General features: G+C 39.9%; 1 protein-coding gene and 1 pseudogene across 1 annotated transcript in view; one reads left to right on the forward strand and one right to left on the reverse strand.

Annotated features, from left to right (window-relative positions):
* Positions 1–4,621: 4,621 nt before the first annotated feature.
* On the reverse strand, positions 4,622–5,889 carry LOC109254475 (U4/U6.U5 small nuclear ribonucleoprotein 27 kDa protein-like; annotated as a pseudogene).
* A 3,728-nt stretch (positions 5,890–9,617) lies between these two features.
* The window catches only part of DNAH7 (dynein axonemal heavy chain 7), a 263,621-nt gene continuing 251,637 nt past the window's right edge, over positions 9,618–21,601 (forward strand). The window contains exons 1-2 of the mRNA XM_053906776.1: positions 9,618–9,775; positions 18,958–18,999. Of these exons, the coding sequence (XP_053762751.1) occupies positions 9,761–9,775; positions 18,958–18,999 (57 nt within the window). The 5' untranslated portion in view covers positions 9,618–9,760. The remainder of the gene's footprint in view (positions 9,776–18,957; positions 19,000–21,601) is intronic.

The following is a 21,601-nucleotide window of genomic DNA, read 5'->3' on the forward strand; positions in this document are numbered from 1 at the left end:
AACAAATATAGTATAGTAGCAACCATGCCTTGTAAGAACCTACGTGGTTTGGGGAGACACATTTCGATGAAGGTTAAGTAGGAATGCTTAATTCAGGAAGGTTAAGTAGGAATGCTTCAATCCAATGATTGAATTGGATAAATATTATAGGTGTTTGGAAGGGTGAGTTCATTTGGGCTGGGAATGTCTGTTCAAGAAAGGATTTGAACTGGACCTTTATGGGGGTAGGAGATGAAATCTAGATTTGTGGAGGAAAAGAGGAAGTCATTCCTTTTAAGGAAAATAGTCCTCACCACACTTTCAGTGCTTCGTCTCCTCTCTCTACTCACAAGCCCATAATAGGAGTAGTCGATCACCTGGTGAGGTCCTAGATTTGACTTGGTCATGTAGAGCCCAGGACAATACAGGTCTGATGACACATGAACTCTTGCAAGAATGCCTTGCAAATGTGGCCCAGGTCACATTCTGTACGTATCACCAACACTTGACAAATACTTCAGAGCACATAATCTATGCATGTATGATTTATAAGGTCAATTTAAAAAGCACTTCACATGGAAGGAAAAAGGAGGGCCCAGGGAACTGGGAGGGTCTGCTTTTTACCAGGAGCTAAACTAGATGCTTTTCATACATTGTCTGAATCAGCCCCCACAACAATTCTAAAAGGTTGTGATCCCAAGAAGAAAATGATAGTTCAGAGATATAAAGTAACTTGTTTACCTTCACCAGTAGAGACAAAGTCAGGATGTTTTTGAGATATAATTGACATAAAACATTGTATTCATTTCAGTCTTAGTATTACTTGATATATGTATATATTGTGAAATGATTATCAAAGAAAGCTTAGTTAATATCTATCCAAAGCGAGGATTCATACCAGCTGATTCCAGAAAACAGCCTCTTTTCCTATACCGTCCACCTTCCCTAGAGATAGAAAACACATTTCCCCCCTCTAATTACCAGAAGCATTTCAGTGTTGAAGTTACAAGGAAGAAGACTTCTAAGTAGTTACAAGGTCAAATAAAGTATTTGGTAGGCTAAGAATTGTTGGATGGGGTTCACACTCAACCTTTGATCGGGCAAAGAGGACGTCTTACAGTATGTTCTTTGGAAAGATTACCAAAGTAAATAAAGAGAAAGTATTCTAGCTGCCCCAGGCAATCATGAAAATGCTACATATCTATGTGATTACCTAGCAAAGTCGAACATTTTATTGGGCGCGTAAAAAGTCCAGAGTGAAGTCAGTGCCAACGACCTTTAAGCCACCTAAAAACACTGAGCGTGTTGAAGTACAGCACATTTTCAAAGTCCATAGACATAAAGTCAAGAGTAAAGTTTTTGACACTTTGGCTTACAATGAATATATAACCAGAATTCTTAGGGAGGAAGAACTGATGTTTCTCCAAATAAAAATTAACTGGTTTTTATATTATTACTCCACACTGTCCAAGAAAAAAAGAACTAAGATATCACATGAAAAGATACCATATCACAAGCATATACAAAATAGCCTTTTAGTAAAATCTGGTTTAGCAAGCAAATCAAGTTACTTTCCAAACGTGTACTTTATTTAAGACTTATTTCTTGATGATTGCAAAAATATCAAAATTTAAAATATTCTATGATTCTATGGTCAAAGAGCACTTCGATAGGAAAAAAGTTCATTTTTTTCTCTCTGGTTTGCAGGTGAATATATCTCCCTCTAGTGTTCAAAGAAATAGAATGCACCCATTTGTGTTTCTCCAGATCTGGTTGTGATTAGTCGAAGGTCAATGTGTGGTAATAAAACAGCATCATTATTTGTTTTTATGGGAAATGGTCCGTATATAGCTCAGTATTTTCACAAACAAATACCACATGCATGAATTGTCAACCACATTTTGTAGGGTTCCTTTTGCATCTGAGATATCTGTTGTAACTCTTTGTACTTGCATAACTCTTTGTTAAAGGGTCAACAAAATATGTAATTTTTTAAATTGCAAGTTTCCAGAAAGAGAAAACAAGAGTCTTGGGGCCTGATCCTTGGATCACCTTTCGTTCTGTTTCTATTTACAGTCTCTTGTTTGATGATTTCATCTAATCTCATGGCTTCTATTACCATCTATCTATGGATGAACTTCCAGCCTACACCTTGACCAGAGCTATACCCAGAGTTGTACAGCTCCCTATCTCAACATCTTCCTTGGACATCTAACAGACATCTCAAACTTAACATATTAGAAAATGAAGTTTTTTCTTTTCTTGTACCTTCCATCTACCAAGTAGCTCAGCCAACAAAAAAACCTAAAAGTCATTTTACCATATTCTTATTCCTTACATGTGGTCCATCAACAAATCCTATCAGGTTCCTCCCCGCCCCAAATATATCCCTGATGTCTTCCTTCTCTTCATTTCCATCACTTCCCCCAAGTTTAAGCCACCATTGTTATTTCCCTGACCTACTTCAGTAGGCACCTAATTGGCCTTCCTGCTTCCTTTCTTGCCCCATTTCAATTTATGGTTTCTTTGCCTTATTAAAATAAGATCCTTCCTCACTATGTTCCTGGCTTTGAATGTGTCAAGTTTATTCTTACATTCAGGTCTGAGTCTTACTACCTCACCTGCTTCCTGGGAAAAACATTCCGGACATCACTGAAGGGCTGACTTCTTTTGTCATTCAAGTCGCAGCTCAAATTTCTCCTCCTATGAGAGGCTTTCAGTCTCTCCTGTTACCCCATTTCATTTTATTCACTTTTTGCATTTATTTTAATCATCTGAAATAAACAAACAAAATGCTCTTTTCTTGCTAATTTTCAATTTCTCTCTCCTAGAATAGAAGCTGGGATCTTGGCTGCATCCTCTCTCTCCCATGCCTAGACCAGTGCCTGGCCCACAGCAGGTGTTCAAGAAATATTTGTCAACTAAGCAAGATAAGGAAGATAAGGAGGAGTATAGGTTCACAAAGAGAAAAGGGAATGGGCAGAGAAAAGAATACCAGATGCTGGACTCTGCTTTAAGTTGTACACTCAATTTTTTCAACCTCATACCATGACCCACAAAAATAAAAAGCTGCCACGTTGCTTAAAAGGAGCATGTATAACATAACAGCACTTTTCCCCTCTACACAAGCTACGGTTTCAAAAGAAGGGGGTAAAGAAAATAAGTAGTAACAAATTACAACACAACAAGTCAAAACTCAGCAGCTTATACAATATACTTTACTGGAAAATAAATTTCTGATAAAAAAATTTCCTTAGAATCAGCACAAATTTGGACATAATATCCTTTTTTCTTCTTCTTCTTTTTTTTTTTTAAATGTTTATTTTTTTATTTTTGACAGAGAGAGAGACAGAGCATGAGCAGGGGAGGGGCAGAGAGAGAGGGAGACACAGAATCGAAAGCAGGCTCCAGGCTCTGAGCTGCCAGCACAGAGCCCGATGCGGGGCTCGAACTCACCAGCTGTGAGATCATGACCTGAGCCGAAGTCGGACGCTCAACTGACTGAGCCACCCAGGTGCCCCGGGCATAATATCCTTAAGCAAGAATTTGGTTCATGTGTAATAAAATCACTAAAAAACAAAACAAAACAAAAAACCCACCTGCTCAGCCAGTTAAGCTACGGACTCTTGATTTAGGCTCAGGTTATGATCTCATGATTAGCGAGTTCGAGCCCCACATAGGACTGCACGCTGACAGCGTGAAGCCTGCTTAAGATGCTCTGTCTCCCTCTCTTGCCCCTGCCCCATCACTCTCTCTCTCTCTCTCTCTCAAAATACATAAACACAAGTTTTTTAAAAGAGAAAAAAACCCACCCAAACCATGAGAGAAAACACAAAATTATACATGCAGCTGAAATTGACACCTAGGGAACCAAAATATCAGCAAGTCAATTTCTGTTCTCCATTTGGTCTTTTATAGTTGGTTAACAGTTTCTTTTCCCAGATAACTTCTCTTGAAGTGCACTTCCAGGTCACCTGGGTGGCTCAGTTGGTTGAGCATCCGACTTTGGCTTAGGTCATGATCTCACGGTTTGTGAGTTCGAGCCTTATATCAGCTCTGTGCTGACTGCTCGGAGCCTGGAGCCTGCTTCAGATTCTGGGTCTCCCTCTCCCTGCCCCTTCCCTGCCCATGCTCTGTCTCTCTTTCAAAAATAAATTAAAAAACATTAAAAAAATTTAAAGTGAACTTTCATATTTTTAGATTAGTAAATCAAAAGCATACATATATCTCTACCCAAGTTAAACACTATGTGCATAAGGGAATCTTTCAAGGAGATAAGTAATAGAGTGATAAAGTGCCTTTCTATAATTTGAGGGATCCAATGGTCTAACACATCTAAGCTAAAATTCATTCCTAATGATTTTTGAAATGTATCGGATTTTGTCAGGGTTTTGACTGGTGAGGACAGGGGATGACATCTCGGCTGTGGTCTTGTTGGTGATAGTACTGATTACTGTGAGAATTACTAGGGAAATTCAGTCCCAGGAGTGACATTTCTCTTGCTTGACAGGGATCACAATAAGGGACAAATACGAAAGAATTGTCTGCCAATTTTTATAAAACTGTTTTTTCTTCCATAACTCTGGCAAAGGTGCCCCACAGAAGACACGTTTGTTTGTTTATTTATTTTTAAAGGGTAGAAATATTGCTTTATTTGAGAAACTTACATCCAAATTACTTCTACGTGCTTTCAAAAATCCTAACAAGCATCCAAGAAGAAAACATACACAGCTTCCACAACAATAAGAACAAAAAACTGGGGTTGACGATTGCCCCAAATGACATTTCCTAAAAGAAAAATATATTAACCTTTCTTTTTTTGAGTCAGGGTAAGTGAAATGCACACATAATAAATACCATTTTCTTACTTTTACAGGGAGTAAAGACTGTGATCATGTTTTTTTATGAATATTAAATATGAAATACAAAATCCACTCTTCTGAGCAACATGGGGAAAAAAACCCATTCTTTAACATTTTAGTTCTCATGCAATGAGAACGGAAACAAAGGTCTATTGAATCCGCCTTTTCGATTCATATACTGCCTGTACTTCCTCTTCTGAGATACATTTATGGCATAGGCATTTATTTACAGAGCCGTCCACCTTTTTCCCTCTTGTGGAGTCCAAAGAGGCAAATCCCATTAACTTCACCATTTCGATTTCTTCCTCTGTTTTGCCCTCTAAGCCCTCCTCAGTAATCTGACGTTCTTTGCTCTTTGTTTCTTTCTTTCTTTTCCTCATCTCTTCTTTCTTTTAGTGGAGAAGGGGAAGGAGATGTGGATCTATGCCGTCTTGGGGATCTGGAGCCTCTTCTGTGCGGAGATCCAGAGCGGCTCCGTCGAGGATCTCTCTCCCGGGACCGGGACCTTTCTCGGCACCTGCGATCTCTGCTACGAGATGTGGACCAGGACCGCCTGCGCTCCCTCCGTGGAGAACGGCTGCGTTACGACCCATTGGGAATCGTCAGAAGACAAGTTTAGAAACAAGATTCTGTGAATGAGCAAGTGACCACCCAGAGGAGCTAGAAATGGAGGTCTAGCAGAAAAAAACGTAGAAAGTCATAACACTGGATGGTTGTTCATTTCTACTATGACTTTTGCGGTGGAGTGAACGGATGGTGAGAACAGCAGAGGATAGAAGGAGGAAAATTTGCAGATGGGGAGAAGGGTGGAAAGTGAATGGGCCTTTTCAGGGTCATCTCTGTCGAGACGGTTGCTGTGAATCCATCTGTCCCCTGCTGGCCTGTTTGTGTGGACCAGTACTCTGCAAGAAGCAATCCAGTTGATGTTGGCTTTCTATCAAGAATGCCAAATTCCTTTTAAATACCTGGGAACTGCTGGAACAGTTCTATTGGCAGCACCCGGGCAGCCACTTAAACCAATCCCACCTTCACATCTCGTGGTTAGCATCGCCTGTGGTATAAGCCCTCCAGCTAATGTTTTAGCTTCTCATGCTTTTACCTTTTAAGTAGGTTTTTGTTTCTTTTTGGCTGAAGAATCAACTTTCTAGTATTCTACTGGCTTTCAGATCTTTTCACTGTACCCCTGGGCTACGAAAACACACTATATCTTCAACCCATTCTTGGAACTCTACCCCTACCTCCAGGTTTTTACTGTAATTTATCTCCTTGAAGGCTCTGTTTCTACGTGGGATTTTTCCATTCTTCCACGTTCCAAGTTCAGGAGATGGGGTCTACAATATTTATCATCTGTCTTCCAGCAAAGAGTTCTTACTAATTTTAGGCTCATAACATCTTCTCTCCTACCTCATTCATTGAAGACTTCAGCTCACAGTTTTCCCCTCCACTCTGCTTACCTCAGCATCCATGGGAACAGCTATAGCCTTAGCTAAAGTGAAACTCCTTAGTCAAGCTTAGTTCCTTGACCTTTCATGACCAAAGTCCTTCACTACAGGCACCCATTTCCATGGCCACATGGGGGACCGTGTCAATGCCTGGAATTGCACTTCTGAAATCGCAGCGTCAATACCCTCACTCCTATTCTTTCTGCTTCGACAGCAGTTTCTCCCGCCACGTCTCTCTCTCACTGAGATGCCCACCTATCCTATTTAAGAGCTCCTTTATTGCCACTGAATAGCCTTTTCTTCCTTTATTGATTTTAGGTTCTGAGATTCTTAATTTCAACTTCACTCTTTTCAGAGTCTCCATTCTCTTGCTCTGTTGTTGTTGAAGGAGGTCATCAAAGGGCCACAAACTGGACCCAGGCATCTGGAGGCTCCTTTTAGCCCCCCTCCCCCACCTTGGAATGCACGTTCTGCCCATGTTTTCCATGCTTTCTACAGCTGACACCGTTTACAAGGATGTCAAATGAGGGAGCAATCTGCTGTTGAGCCCATCTGGATGTGACTGAACCTTGTTAAGGCCTCTATATAAACTGAAGATTCTAGCGGGCGGGTGGGTGTGGAAATCTGTTCGTCTTGTGGCTGTGGGAAAACAAGTCTAGTATGTAAGTTCCCTTGCATGTGAAACCTGTCACCTACCAATCTGGGATAACGTGCCTCTTCCCTGTGTGGGGGCCAGTTTGTGAGCCAATAGTTATCCTTCTGTCATACCAGCCTGGGAAATGTGTCATATGTTGGTTTTCTTTGAACCTGAGCCTGGTCTGTTGAATGTCTTTGGAGTTCAGATTTTTGTCACTACTAATTCGGAGGCTTCAACTTCAAATGATCTTTCCTGTATGTCCTTGATCACTTCCATTCTCTCTGCTTTCCTGCCAAGTAGTTATCTTAAAACTTCATTCTGCTCCAATTTTTCACTAACCCCTGACTCCTTTCTTCTTTTTCTTTTTAAATGTTTTTATTATTCATTTTTGAAAGAGAGAGCATGAGCAGGGGAGGGGCAGAGAGAGAGAGGGAGACACACAATCTGAGGCAGCTCCAGGCTCTGAGCTGTCAGCACAGAGCCCAATGTGGGGCTCAAACCCACAAACTGAGATCATGACCTGGGTTGAAGTCAGAAGCTTAACCGACTGAGACACCCAGGCGCCCCCCATTTTTTTCTTAATTGGTGTATAATTAACATGCACTGTTAGGTTAGCTTCAGGTGTACAACATTTATTGAACGATTCCATGCATTACTCTGTGCTCATCACGGGAAGCAGAGTCACTATCTGTCACCGTACAACATTATTCCAATATTGTTGACTGTATTCCCCATGCTCTTTCATCTCCATGACTTACTTTATAACTGGTAGTTTGTACCTATTAATTCCCTTTATTTCACCCATCCTCCCATCACCCTTCCTTCTGGCAACCGCCAGTTTGCTCTCAGTATTAAAAGAGTCTACTTTTCGGTTTGTTTCTTCATTTGTTCTGTTTTTTAGATTCCACATAAAGTGAAATCCTATAGTATTTATCTTCCTCATTTTACTTAGCATAATCTCTTCTAGGTTCATCCATGCTGTCACAGATGGCAAGATTTTATCTTTTATAAAATTTTTTTTAAAGCTTATTTTGAGAGAAGGTAGAGTGAGGGGGGTGGGGGGAGAGAATCACAAGTAGGCTCTGCATTGTCAGCCTGGAGTCTGATGTGGGCCTTGAACCCACGAAACTGTGAGACCATGACCTGAGCCGAAACCAAGAGTTGGACTCTTAACCTACTGAGCCACCCAGGTGCCCCAAGATCTTATCTTTTTTATGGTCAATTAATATTCCATTGTATATAGATACTATGTCTTTTTTATCCATCTATTGATGGACACTTTGGTTTCTATATTTTGGCTATTGTAAGTAATGCTGCTATAAACATAGGGGTGTGTATGTTAATTAGCAAAGGAGGCAAGAATATACAGCGGGGAAAAGACTGTCTCTTCAATAAATGGTGCTGGGGGGTGCCTGGGTGGTTCAATTGGCTAAGTGTCTGACTTTGGCTCAGGTTATGATCTCACATCTCCCGTGAGTTCAAGCCCTGTGTCAGGCTCTCTGCTGTCATCGCGGAGCCTGCTTCGGGTCCTGTTTCCTTCTCTCTCTGCCCATCCTCAGCTCATGCTTTCAGTCTTAAAAGTAAATAAAAACATCAAAAAAATTATGCTGGGAAAACTGGACCACTTTCTGACACCATACACAAAAATAAACTCAAAGTGGACTAAAGTCCTAAATGTGAGACCTGAAAGCATAAAACTTTTAGGAGAAAACATAGGCAGTAATCTCTGTGACACCAGCCATAGCAACATTTTTCGAGACAAATCTTTGGCAAGAGAGCTACAAACGTCAACTCTTGGGACTACACAGAAATAAAAATCTTTTGCATAACAAAGGAAACCATCGGGCAACGTACTGAATGGGAGAAGATCCTTGCAAGTGATAGAAAAGTTAATCTTCAAATATATAAAGAACTTGAGTTATTCAACACCAAAAATGTTTTTGATTTAAAAAATGGACAGAGGACCTGAATAAACCTTTCCCAAAGAAGACCTACAGACGGATCACAGACATATGGAAAAGTGCTCAGCATCCCTAATCACCAGGGAAATGTGAATCAAAACCACATGAGCTACACCTGTCAGAATAACTTGACTAAAAGACCTGCAAGAACAAGTGTTGGTGAAGATGTGGAGAAAAAGGAACCCTCTTGCACTGTTGGGAATGCAAACTGGTGCAGCCACTGTGGAAAACAGTATGGAATATCCTCAAAAAGTTAAAAATAGAACTACCATAAATCCAGTAATCTCACCTCTTACCAAAGGACACAAAAACACTCATTCAAATATATGCACCTCTATGTTTATTGTAGCATTATCTACAATAGCCAAGATATGGAAACTTCAGTAGTTAGATGATATTGCTTCCTACAGAAAAGCATTTTATTCCTCTAGTTTTGAGATTTAGGCACAGAGAGTTAAAGAAGGGGTTATGGCAGGGGTTCAAGCACCTAGTTAAGTTAGAAGAGGATAGAAATGTGATGATCAGTAATCAAAGGCTATTATTCACTTCTCAAGATAGAAGAAGCACCCTCTCTGCCTTCAGCTGTTCGGTGGGTGCACAGCACTGGCTCAGAGGCGCCACCGAGTGCCCTGGAAAGTGCCTCCTGCAGGATCCCACTACCAGTTCCCTAGGTGCTGTCCCAGGAGCAACCGATGACCGGAAACGGAGCCTGAGAAGGTCTGTTGCTTAGCAACCAATGCTGCAGGACGCTAGACCGTCTCTGAGCTGAGGGAGCAGAGGCTTCAGGCTGGGTCCCGGGCTGCCACTTGTCTTGCCTGAGGGGCGCCGGGCTGCAGCGATAGTGAAGCCACTAGGTGACTCGAACGCGTCCTCACAGCCATGAGCAGCGAGCAGGTGAGATGGTACTCCTCGCCCGGCTGGCCCCGCAGCGAAGCTTCCTTCCTATCTCAGAAGCGATCGAAGCCTGGTCCTCCAGGTTCCCCAGTCGTGATCCTGTAGGGTACAGCTTCCTTCACCCTAGTTACATCTGGGATATTGAGCGCTTTTCGTGAAAACCCTTAAATGTTTTCTTCCCAACCGTTCGTCCTTGATGTTGTCATGACAACCAACCATTTTAGCCCAGCGGTGCGCTAGCAGTTAAAACTACAGCTCCAGAGTGTCCCCAGCTCACGGTGGGGGGAAGCTGCGTGGGGAGTTGCAGTGGGTCTAGGCTCTCTAGGGTTGGAATCCAAGCCCTTTCCTAGCTGTGAGACGTGGGGGAAATCACTTTACCTTTCTAAGCTTTTCTCCCTTTTTATGCAGGGGGGCAGAAGGGAAGGGGCATCAGAACTTTCCCCATTTCTGAGGTTGTGAAATTCAAACCAGTATGTGAGAGGGTTTGGTAAGTGGCATATGGAATTTCTTAGGAAAATATCTCCAGGACAGGTAATAAAAGATGCATGTTGCAATACCTACTTTCCAGAACTTTCTTTATTGAACTTAAGAGCAACTGTAAACAAAAGAAATGCAGAACAATGGCCAACTTTTTAATGCGGGAACAGAATGGGAAGGAGTTAAGCACGAGCATGATTCTGGCTAGTGAGAAAAACAATTTTAACTCTCTAAATGAATATGGAAAAGGCTCCTTAAGTATGGTGGTACTGAATGAAAAACAGTTGCTGGAAAGCCTGTGGATTTTGCATGGTTTTTTTGTTATAACACTAAACTATAATTCTTTTTTTTTTTTTAATGCTTCATGCTTTTTTTTTTTTTTGTAGTGTTAGTTTATTGAGGAAAGGATGTTAAAAAGTAATTTATTCCCCTATCCATTGGGTTGTAGATTACTAACAAAATGTCAATCCTAATTGATCAATCAAATAATGCCTAAGTTATCAAGAAAACCTAGTTTTGGCATTTTACTGAAATGTGTAATAAACTGAAAACTAAGAAACAGACATTGATTCACTTACCATATAATTAGTAATTAGTGGTAAAAGAACAAATGATAAACAAAAAACAACAACAAAATGATTTAGGTAGCTAAAAACCTGAGCCATTAGATTAATAGAGTGTACTAGTGATTGTGAGTGATCCTATAATCACAAAGTCCTTTTAAAAATATTTACCATCGATATGCATTAAGCAACTTATTTGCATGTTGCTCTTAACAGGCTTTGGCCTGATCTTGAACCATAGCCTATGTTGTTGAAATTTAAAACACGTATTTATCATATTGCAGTGGTATTTCTTTTTTTTTTTTTTTTTTTTTTTTAACGTTTTTATTTATTTTTGAGACAGAGAGAGACAGAGCATGAACAGGGGAGGGTCAGAGAGAGGGAGACACAGAATCTGAAACAGGCTCCAGGCTCTGAACTGTCAGCACAGAGCCTGACGCGGGGCTCGAACCCACGGACCGCGAGATCATGACCTGAGCCGAAGTCGGCCGCTTAACCGACTGAGCCACCCAGGCACCCCTGCAGTGGTATTTCTGAACTATTATTTTCCAAAGCCCCAAGCTGACCAATTTACAACTAAAAAATATCCAGTGAAAACCTATTGGCAGTTAGGTTTTAAATTTTGCTTTATCTTAATAAAAGTGATGTTTGGAAATGACTTCCCTTATCCCTTCCCCACTATCCCCTAAAGGGACCTATATTATTGAAGAGGCATTATTGGGATCTTGAAAGAAAGTTACATGACCCCATCTAGGATTATTTCCATTTTTTTAAACACCATTTTTAAACAGCAGAGGTCCCTCTCTCACTGCTTTGGTTGTTTGGTAATTTTAAAACTCTTGGTACTCTCATTTATGCTAATTTCAAATGCAGTTTTCCTTTTGAAAGGATAAAAGCTTTTACATTTTAACCTAAAACAAATGGAATGGATTAAACTTTTGGAAATGCCATTCTTATGTGACATTTACTTATGTATTCATTTAGTTTGAAAAAGTGAGCAGGTGGTAAATCATATTTGCTGAAGGAGATTTTAACACATTCATCTCATTAGTGGAAGTTTGAGAGTGACAAGGCATTTTTCAGGAATAGCAGTCTGAGCTCTTAAGTTAGCTCTTTAAGAGAAACATAAATCTCTTGCAACTGCTCGTTTCAATTTTAAAATTAAAACATAAAGTAAGACATTTGAGCTTCATTGAAGAACTTTCAAGGGTCTTAATATGCAAAGATCATGGAGTGCCCCACAAATCGACTATATATGGTGGGCAGGTAAGGAGGAAAAAGCCGTCAACTCCTCTCTACCCAAGCACTTTTTCTAATTGTTAAATCAAGTACTGTAATTGTGCATTTATAGGATGCTTATTCAGTTTTCCTAAATATCTTCTTCATGTCCTTGCTTAAAGAGGAGGTCAGAGTAAAAACAGTTTGATATGAGGCCCACCTAGGTGATCACTTTGATAACCATAATGCAAATCTGTGACAACTACGTTAAATCAACCCTGATAAATTTTGAAAGATTGTTTTAACCAGACAACTTCATGAGATTGTTGATTTAACCTGATACATTCGCAGGTTCTGGTCATTTGATCAGAGTGGTTAAACTTAGATTATGCCAGATTTATGACCTCCCATCCGATAGACAAGTAGTTGAAAATTAAAATCAAAACGAAATGCAAAGCCAGACTACTTAAGGAAGGTCTAGACTCCTTAGCAATTTTAATTTTAGTAAAGTTCTGTTCGCTAGGATCCCACCAGAAAACAGATGACCATTTCAAAGGGATTTAATTGAAGGAAACCTACAAAGAGACCCTTTGCAAGTGGTGTGGGTAAGGTTAAGGCAAAGAGCCAACGAGGTTGAGGAGGCCCTTAAAGATTAACAGCAATACGAAGTCATTAACATTCCTAGGCCTGATCAGGAATTGCTGTTTACCGTTTATCATTTCAATTATACTTACCATTATCTAAAACCTGGTATGAGGTGGGGGTTTGGAATGGTAGCTTCCTGATAGCTGAGCTCTGGAAGAATTCAGCTACTAACAGAACTATGGGAAACAGGACATACTAGGAAAGAAATATCCAAAACGCTCTCCCCTCCTGCTCTCTAGTGTCCTACTGGTGCTTCTCATTGCTTAATCCCCACCAGGTTCGGCCTTTCAGGCAGAAAGCAAGGGTAAAAAAAAAAAAAAAAAAAAAAGGCATGGAGACTGGACTGGGCCAAACAAAGCCAAACCACCACAGAAATTACAAGTAGATGCAGCTTTCATAGACCTTTCCATGTTGACAAAGCAGTTGGGATAAAAAGTTTGTAAGTCTCGTGCAGATGCTATGATTCATTTTCCTATTCAAAATCTTCATACCTAAAAATCTCATGAAAGATGTAGAAGATGCTTAGGAAGAATATTATGAAATGATTTTGAAGGATACACTCCCAAGATCTGAATGAAGAAGCATTGTATTCATGAAAAAAGAAGAGTCAGTATCCTAATTATGTCAGCTTCCTTCACGTTATTCTAGAAATTCAGTGTATTTTTATCAAAATTCCCAAAAGTTTTAGGCAACATTGATGTTAAAATTCACCTGGTAGAAAAAAGGTCAAGATTGTCCATGGTAATTTTTTTTTATTGAGATGTGGTTGACATACAATGTTATATTAGTTTAAGGTGTACAAGATAGTGATTCAACAAGTTTATATCTTATGCTTACCACAAGCATAGCTACCATCTGTCACCATAAAACACTATTACAATACCATTGACTATATTCCCTATGCTGTACTTTTTATTCTCAGGACTTCACATAACTGGAAACATGTGTCTCCCATTCCCCTTCACCCATTTTGCCCATCCCCTACTTCCCTCCTTTCTGGCCACCTTTCTGGTATTTTTGGGTCTGTTTCTTCTTTTTGTTTTTTTTTTCTTTTTTTGTGTCCTGTCTAACTTATTTCACTTAGCATAATATTCTTTAGGTCCATCCACGATGTTGCAAATGGCAAGATCTCCTTTTTTAACAATTGAGTTGTATTTTATTGTGTATTTGTGTATGTATACCACAACTTTATCCACTCATATATGGATGGACACTAGGGTTGCTTCCATATCTTGGCTATTGTAAATAATGCTTCAATAAACATAGAGGTACATATACCTTTTCAAATTGGTGTTTGCATTTTCTTTGGGTGAATGCCCAGTATCAGAATAGATGGATCATAATGGATTTGACTTTTTGAGGAAACTCCATACTGTTTTCTGTAGTGGCTGTACCAATTTACATTCCATCAACAGTGCACAAGCGTTCTTTTTCTTCACATATTCACCACTTATTTTTGTGTTTTTCATTTCAGCCATGCTGACAGGTGTAGGGTGATTTCTCAATGTGGTTTGGATTTGAATTTCTCCGATTAGTGATGTTAAGCACTTTGTCATTTATGTTGGTCATTTGTGTGTCCTCTTTGGCAAAGTGCTTATTTAGGTCCTCTATTTTTTTTTAAGTTTACTTGTTTTGAGAGAGAGAGAGAGAGAGAGCACGAGTGGGGGACAGAAAGAGAGAGAGGGAGAGAGAGAATCTCAAGCAAGTTCCATACCACCAGCCCAGAGCCCAATGTGGGGCTTAAACCCATGAGATCACGACCTGAAACCCATGTGAGATCATGACCTGAGCTGAAATCAAGACTTGGATGCTTAACTGAGTAAGCCACCCAGGTATCTCTGCCTATTTTTTAAAAAATTGGATAGGTGTTTGTTTCTTTTTTCTTTTTTCTTTTTTTTTTTTTTTTGGTGTTGAGTTGTAGAAGCTCTTTATATACTTTGGGTATTAATCCCTTATTGATAAATCATTTGCAAGTATCTTCCATTTAGTGGGCTGCTTTTTTTGTTTTGTTGATGGTTTCCTTCACTGTGCAAAAACTTTTTATTTGTGTAGTCCTAGGAGTTGATTTTTGTTTTTGTTTCCCTTGCCTGAGGAGACATATCTAGAGAAATGTTGCTAAAGCCAATGCCAAAGAGATTATTGCCTATGTTTTCTTCTAAAAGTTTTGTGTTTTCAGGTCTGACATTTAGGTGTTTAATCTGTTTTAAATTTATTTCTGTGTGTGGTGTAAGAAAGTGGTCCAGTTTCATTATTTTGCATGTAGATGTCCAGTTTTTCCAGCAGTCTTTATTTATTGAAGAGGCAGTCTTTTCCTCATTGTGTATTCTTGCCTCCTTTGTTGTAGATTAATTTAACATAGGCATGGGTTTATTTCTGGGCCCTTTGTTCCATTGATTTGTGTGTCCATTTTTCTTAGTATCATAGAGTTTTAATTACTACAGCTTTATATTATATGACTGTATAATTGTGATTCCTCTAACTTTGTTCCTTAAGATTGCTTTGGCTGTTATGGTCTATTGTGATTCCATACAAATTTTAGTATTGTTCTAGTTCTGTGAAAAATACTACTGGTTTTTTGATAGGAATTACACTGAATCTGTAGATTGCTTTGGATAGTATGAGCATTTTAAGAATAATCTTTCCAGTCAGTGAGCATGAAATATCTTTCCATTTGTGTCATCTTCAAGTTCTTTCATCAATATTTTAATTTTCAGAGTACAGGTCTTTCACCTCCTTGGTTAAGTTTATTCCTAGGTATTTTATTATTTTTTGGTGCAATTATAAATGGAGTTGTTTTCTTAATTTCTCTTTATGCTATTTATTAGAGTAGAGAAATGCAATGGATTTTTGTGTATTAATTTTGTATCCTGCAACTTTAGTGAATTCACTTATTCTAATAGTTTTTGGTGGAGTCCTTAGGGTTTTTTATATATAGTATCACGTCATCTGCAAACAGTGAGTTTTATTTCATCTTTACCAATTTGGATGTCTTACATTTTTCTTGTCTGATTGCTATGGCTAGAACTTCTGGTACTATATTGAATAAAAATGGTGAGAGTATACACACTTGTTCCTGATCATAGGGGAAAAGCTGTTTTTACCAGTGAGTATGATGTTAGCTTTAGGTTTTTCACATATGGCCCTTATTTGTTGAGGTTTGTTTCCTCTAAACCTACCTTGTTGAGTGTTCTTATCATGAATTGTTGCTGACTTTTGTCAAATGCTTTTTCTGCATCTATTGAGATTATATGCTTTTTATCCCTTGCTTCACTGAAGTGGTGTATCATGTTGATTTCTGAATATTGAACTATTCTTACTTCCCAAGAATAAAGCCCACTTGACTGTGGTAAATGATCCTTTTAATGAATTGTCGAATGTGGTTTGCTGACATTTTGTTGAGGCCTTTGCCTCTGTGTCATCAGGGATATTCGCCTGTTGCCTTCTTATAGTGTTTTTGTCTGGTTTTTGTATCAGAGTACCGCTTCTTTTATAGAAGGTACTTGAAAGCTTTCTTCCCCCGCCCCTCCTTTTTTTTGATAGTTTGAGAATAGGCATTGAATCTTCTCTCTTCTTTAAATGTTTGGTAGAATTCACGTGTGAATACATCCGTTGGATTTTTGTTGGTTTTTTTTTTTTATTCAATTTCATTATTAGTAATTGGTCTATTCAGTTTTTCTATTTCTTCCTGATTCAGTTTTAGAAGATGGTGTGTTTCTAGGAATTCGTTCATTTCTTCTAGGTTGTGTAATTTGTTGGCATAATCTTTCATGGTGTTCTCTTATAATTTGTTGTATTTCTGTGGTGTTGGTTGTTACTTTTTTTCTCTCTCTTTCATTTCTGATTTTATGTGTCTTTTTTTCCTTCATGAGTCTGACTAAAGGTTTATCAATTGTTGATCTTTTCAAAGAACCAGCTCTTGGTTTCATTGGTTTTTGTTGTTGTTGTTTGTTTGCTTGTTTGTTTTTTCTTCATTTCATTTATTTATGCTCCTATTTCCTTCTTTCTACTAACTTTGGGCTTTGGTATTTTTTTTTTTCTTTCTAGTTCCTTTAGATCTAAGATTAGATTGTTTGAGATTTTTCTTGTTTCTTTTTTTTTTTTTTTTAATTTTTTTTTCAACGTTTATTTATTTTTGGGACAGAGAGAGACAGAGCATGAACGGGGGAGGGACAGAGAGAGAGGGAGACACAGAATCGGAAACAGGCTCCAGGCTCTGAGCCATCAGCCCAGAGCCTGACGCGGGGCTCGAACTCACGGACCGTGAGATCGTGACCTGGCTGAAGTCGGACGCTTAACCGACTGCGCCACCCAGGCGCCCCTAGATTTTTCTTGTTTCTTGAGCTAGGCCTGTATTGCTATAAATTTCCCTCTAAGAACTGTTTTTGTTCTGTCCCACAGATTTTGGGTCATTGTATTTTCATTTTTGTCTCCATGTATTTTTTATTTTCTCTTTGATTTCTTTGACCCATGGTAGTTAGTCTCCATGCATTGTGAGGTTTTCCTGTTTTTTTTTTTTCCTTATGATTGATTTCTAATTTCATACAGTTGTGCTTGAAAATGATAGATGATGTGATTTCAATCTTCCTAAGTTTATTGAGACTTGTTTTGTGGATTAACATGTGATGTATCCTGGAGAATGTTCCATGTGCACTTGAAAAGGATGTATATTCTGTTTTTGGATGGAATGTTCTGTATATATTTATTAAGTCCATCTGGTCCAGTGGGTCATTCAAAGATGCTGTTTCTTGATTTTTTTTCTCTCTATTCAGATGATCGATCCACTGATGCAAGTGGGTTGTTAAATTCTCCTATGTATTACTGTCCATTTCTCCCTCAATGTCTGTTAATACTTCATATATATAGATGCTTCAGTGTTGGGTGCATAAATATTTGAAATTATTATATCCTCTTGTTGGACTGATCCCTTTATCATTATATGATGCCCCTCTTTGTCTCTTGTTACTGTCTTTGTTTTAAAGTCTTATTTGTGGGATGCCTGGGTGGCTCAGTTGGTTAAGCATCTGACTGGCTCAGGTCATGTCTTATGGTGTGTGAGTTCAACCCCACATCAGGCTCTCTGCTGTTGGCACAGAGACCGCTTCTGATCCTGTTTCCCCCTCTCTCTGCCCCTCCACTGCTCGTACTCTCTCTCTCAAAAATAAATATTTTTTAAAAAGTCTATTTGTCCTCTCTAAGTATTGCTACCCCAGCTTTTTTTTTTCTTCTTCTATTGGCATGGTACATCTTCTTCCATACTCTTACTTTCGATCTGTATATGTCTTTAGGTGTGAGGTGAGTCTGTTGTAGTGTATAGATGGATCTTGTTTTTTATCCATCTGCCACCTTATGTCTTTTGATTGGAGCATTTAGACCATTTAAATGTAAAGTAATTATTGATGTGTACATATTGCCATTTTAAAAATCAGTTTATAGTTGTTTTTGTAGTTCTTCTGTTCTTTTTCTTGCCTTGTGATGACTTTCTGAAGCGTTAGGCTTGGCTTTCTCTTTATTTTTTTCTGTATATATAAAAGATTTTGGGTTTGTGGTTACTATGAAGTTCATATATGGGATAAAGCTGTCAATATATATTTAGCTGATGGTCATTTAAGTTCAGACACATTCTAAAAGAACTTTTTTTACTCCCCCTTCAATGTTGTATGTATATATTGTCATATTTTACATCATTTTATTCATAAGTTTCCTACTTTTAATTATGGCCTTTTTTTAAACTTAAAGAAGACCTTTTAATATTTCTTGGAAGACTGGTTTGGTGGTGATGAATTCCTTTAACTTTTGTTTGTCTGGGGAAACTCTATCTCTCCTTCAATTCTGAATGATAACCTTAATGCTTTTAAAATTCTCCCTTTGACTTTTAACATTTTAATTATTGCAGTGCTGTGCACCTCCTTGCATTCATTTTGTTTGGAACTCTCTGTGCTTCCTGATCCTGGATGTCTGTTTCCTTCCTCAAGTTAGGGACATTTTCAGCTATCGTTTCTTCAAATAAGTTTTCTTCCCCTTTCTCTCTCTCCTCCTTCTGGGACCCCTATAATACAAAATACTTGTTTGTTTGATGTTGTCCAAGAGATCCTTTAAGCTATCCTCAGTTTTAAAATTCTTTTTTCTTCTTGCTGTTGAGCTTGGGTGCTTTCCATGACTCTGTTTTCCAGATCACTGATCAATTCTTCTGCATCTGCTAATCTGTTGATTCTAGTGTGTTTTTCATTTCACTTAATTGTACTCAACTTGGATTTATTCCTCTTTATATTTTCTGTGTAGCTGTTGAAGTTCTCACTGAGTTCTACTCTTCTCTCCAGTCTGGTGAGCATCTTTAAACTCTTTATCAGGTATATGACTTAGCTGTGTTTCATTTATTTTGTTCGGTGGGGGGGTTGTGATGTTCTTTCATTGGGAGCATATACATCTGTCTCCTCATTTTGCCTGACTTGTGTTTGTTGCTATGAATTAGGTGGAATAGCTACTTCTCCTAAACTCAAAGGAATGGTCTTGTGTATGGTTGTACCCTGTAAAATGTTTGTGCCTTGTGGCTTTGGCTGGCTGGAGCTGTGTCTGGTGTGGGTTACAGGTTTGGGGCACTATGTGCTGCGGCTGCCCTGGTGGGATGACTGAGCAGAAGTAGACATGGGCTGGGGTGGAGCTGGGGCTTTTCATGCAGAGGTGCCCTGGCAGGATAGCTAAAACCAAAGTAGGTGCCAGCCAAGGTGCCTCAAGTGCCCATGCAGGGACTGCCTTGGTGGGGGAGTGGACTTGTGCAGGCCAAGGTATGTCCTGGGGCACTCCGTGCAGGGGATACCCTGGTGGGATGGCTGGGGCCAAAGGAGAGTACAATGCAGGGTTCCCAAAGTGCTTCATGCATGGAGTGCCCTGGCAGGGTGGCTGGAAACTGAGGCAGGCAGGGTTAAGGGTTCCTGGAGTGCTTTGCATAGGAGCTGTCTTGGTAGGAAGGCAGGAATCAAAGTAGGCATGAGCCGACAGGTCCCTGAGTGGTCTGTTCTGGGAGTGCCCTAGCAAGTCATCTGAAGCCAAGATGGCATAGGCTTGGAGTGTTCTGGGGTCCCTGGCATCTGTGTCACCTTGGCATGACAGCTGGGGCTGTAGTGAGCACTGACTAGGGTGTCCCGGTGTGCATTGCACTGGGGCTGCCTTGGTGTGTTGGCTGAGGTTGATGTGGGCTAGGGGTCTGGGGCTCACTGAGGCAGTAGACTATGGTACCTGGACCTTGGTCCTGTCCACACTATTAAGGTGGAGGGAGAATGTAAACCATAGTGCTCACCAGCCCCTCTAAACCAGAGAGAATTCCAGCAGCTCCCTTGCCCTTGGTGGCCTTTTGGGGCTGGATCTTTTATATTCCAGTTGCTCCTTTAAACTGTGGGGTTTTATCTGTGCCCAGGGTGTCTGGATGGAGTTGGTGTGAGCTAGAGACCTGGCACTCTAAGGCAACAGCCTGGCTATGGTGGCCAGACCCTCCTCCTGTCTGGGTTATCAATGTAGAAGATGAATGTAAACCATGGTGCTTGCCAGCCCTTTGAACTTGGAATGAGTTCCAGCAGCTCCCTTGCCATTTGGCGAACTTTTAAGGCTGGATCTTTTATATCCTAGTTGCTCTTTTATTTTACTTTTAATTTGTTTTAAATGTTTGAGAGAGAGAGAGAGAGAGAGAGGATGTATACACATGTGTGCAAACAAGGGAGGGGCAGAGAGAATGGGAGACAGGGGATCCTAAAAGGGCTCTGTGCTGACAGCAGAGAGCCCGATGCAGGGCTTGAACTCAAAAATTGGGAGATCATGACCTAAGCTGAAATGACTGAGCCACCCAGGCGCCCCTCTAGTTGCTCTTTTAAACCATGTCCCCCCTGCCCCCGCTGCCCTCGCCCCCCTCGCCCCCCATGCCCTGAACAGACAAATCTGCTCAGTCCCTCAGTACTATCCCTCTCCTCTACAGTTTGCAATGTTGGGGGTAAGAATTCCCTTCCTTTGTGTGTCTTCATCTCTTGCCAGTTCTCTGTGGCCTCTTTATCTTTTGTTGTGCAGAAGCTATTCAGTTAGCCCTCAGCTCATCTTTAGGAGGAACTGCTCTATAAATGAGTGTTGATTTGGGGTCTCCATGGAGGAAGGGAGTTGAGAGTCTTCCTACACCACCATCTTGGACCAGAAGTCTGTATCTGATTGTTTTTACAATAGTAAGGTGGAGAGAATTTCAAGATCTTTTGTGAAGTTACAGAAATTTGATACAATTTATTTACAGATAGACAACTGTATCAATGGAATTAAAGGGACAAATCAGATATGCACATACACATATGCTGAAAGGTTTGAAAGGGATTCTCCCTCTGATGTAAGGGAAACTTGCTGGAAAGCTACCAATCGAGATGGCAGTGAAACCTGCTGGAGGTTGTCTGCCACTGGATCAGCCAGGTACCTCAAGCTGGGAAGCTGCCCAGGGGCAAGGATACTGACTGACTGCTGACAGCCACACCGTGAGAGCATTGAGGAAAAGCACTGGAACTACGAAGAGTCCCTTTTTCTTACAGTGTCCCTTTTGAACCTTCTCTAATACTGTGCCAGCTGGAGAAATGTTTTTGGGTCCGGCTCGAGAACCATCAAGGAAGACAAAAAGGCATAGATGTGATGCTGAGAGCCAACACCTTTATAAGCGACCAAAGCACAACTTGTATTATCTCTTTTACAAATCCAAGTATCAGGCTCAATAGCACTTCTTACTTTAGATGAAATTCCTACAATAGAATTATTCTCTATTGCAAAGAAGACAAAGGTATTCTCTGAAAGTTATTGCAAGCAATATTTGTACTTGTTAGTAGTAATTGAGGGTATATTAGCCTTAGGATATAAAGGATTCAGAAAAAAAAAAAAAAAATTAGCGATGGAGAAGAGAGGCCAGGCT

This window comes from Panthera pardus, unplaced genomic scaffold, assembly GCF_024362965.1.
Source record: "Panthera pardus isolate Hobbes unplaced genomic scaffold, ASM2436296v1 HiC_scaffold_10, whole genome shotgun sequence".
In the NCBI taxonomy this organism is placed as follows: Eukaryota; Metazoa; Chordata; class Mammalia; order Carnivora; family Felidae; genus Panthera; species Panthera pardus.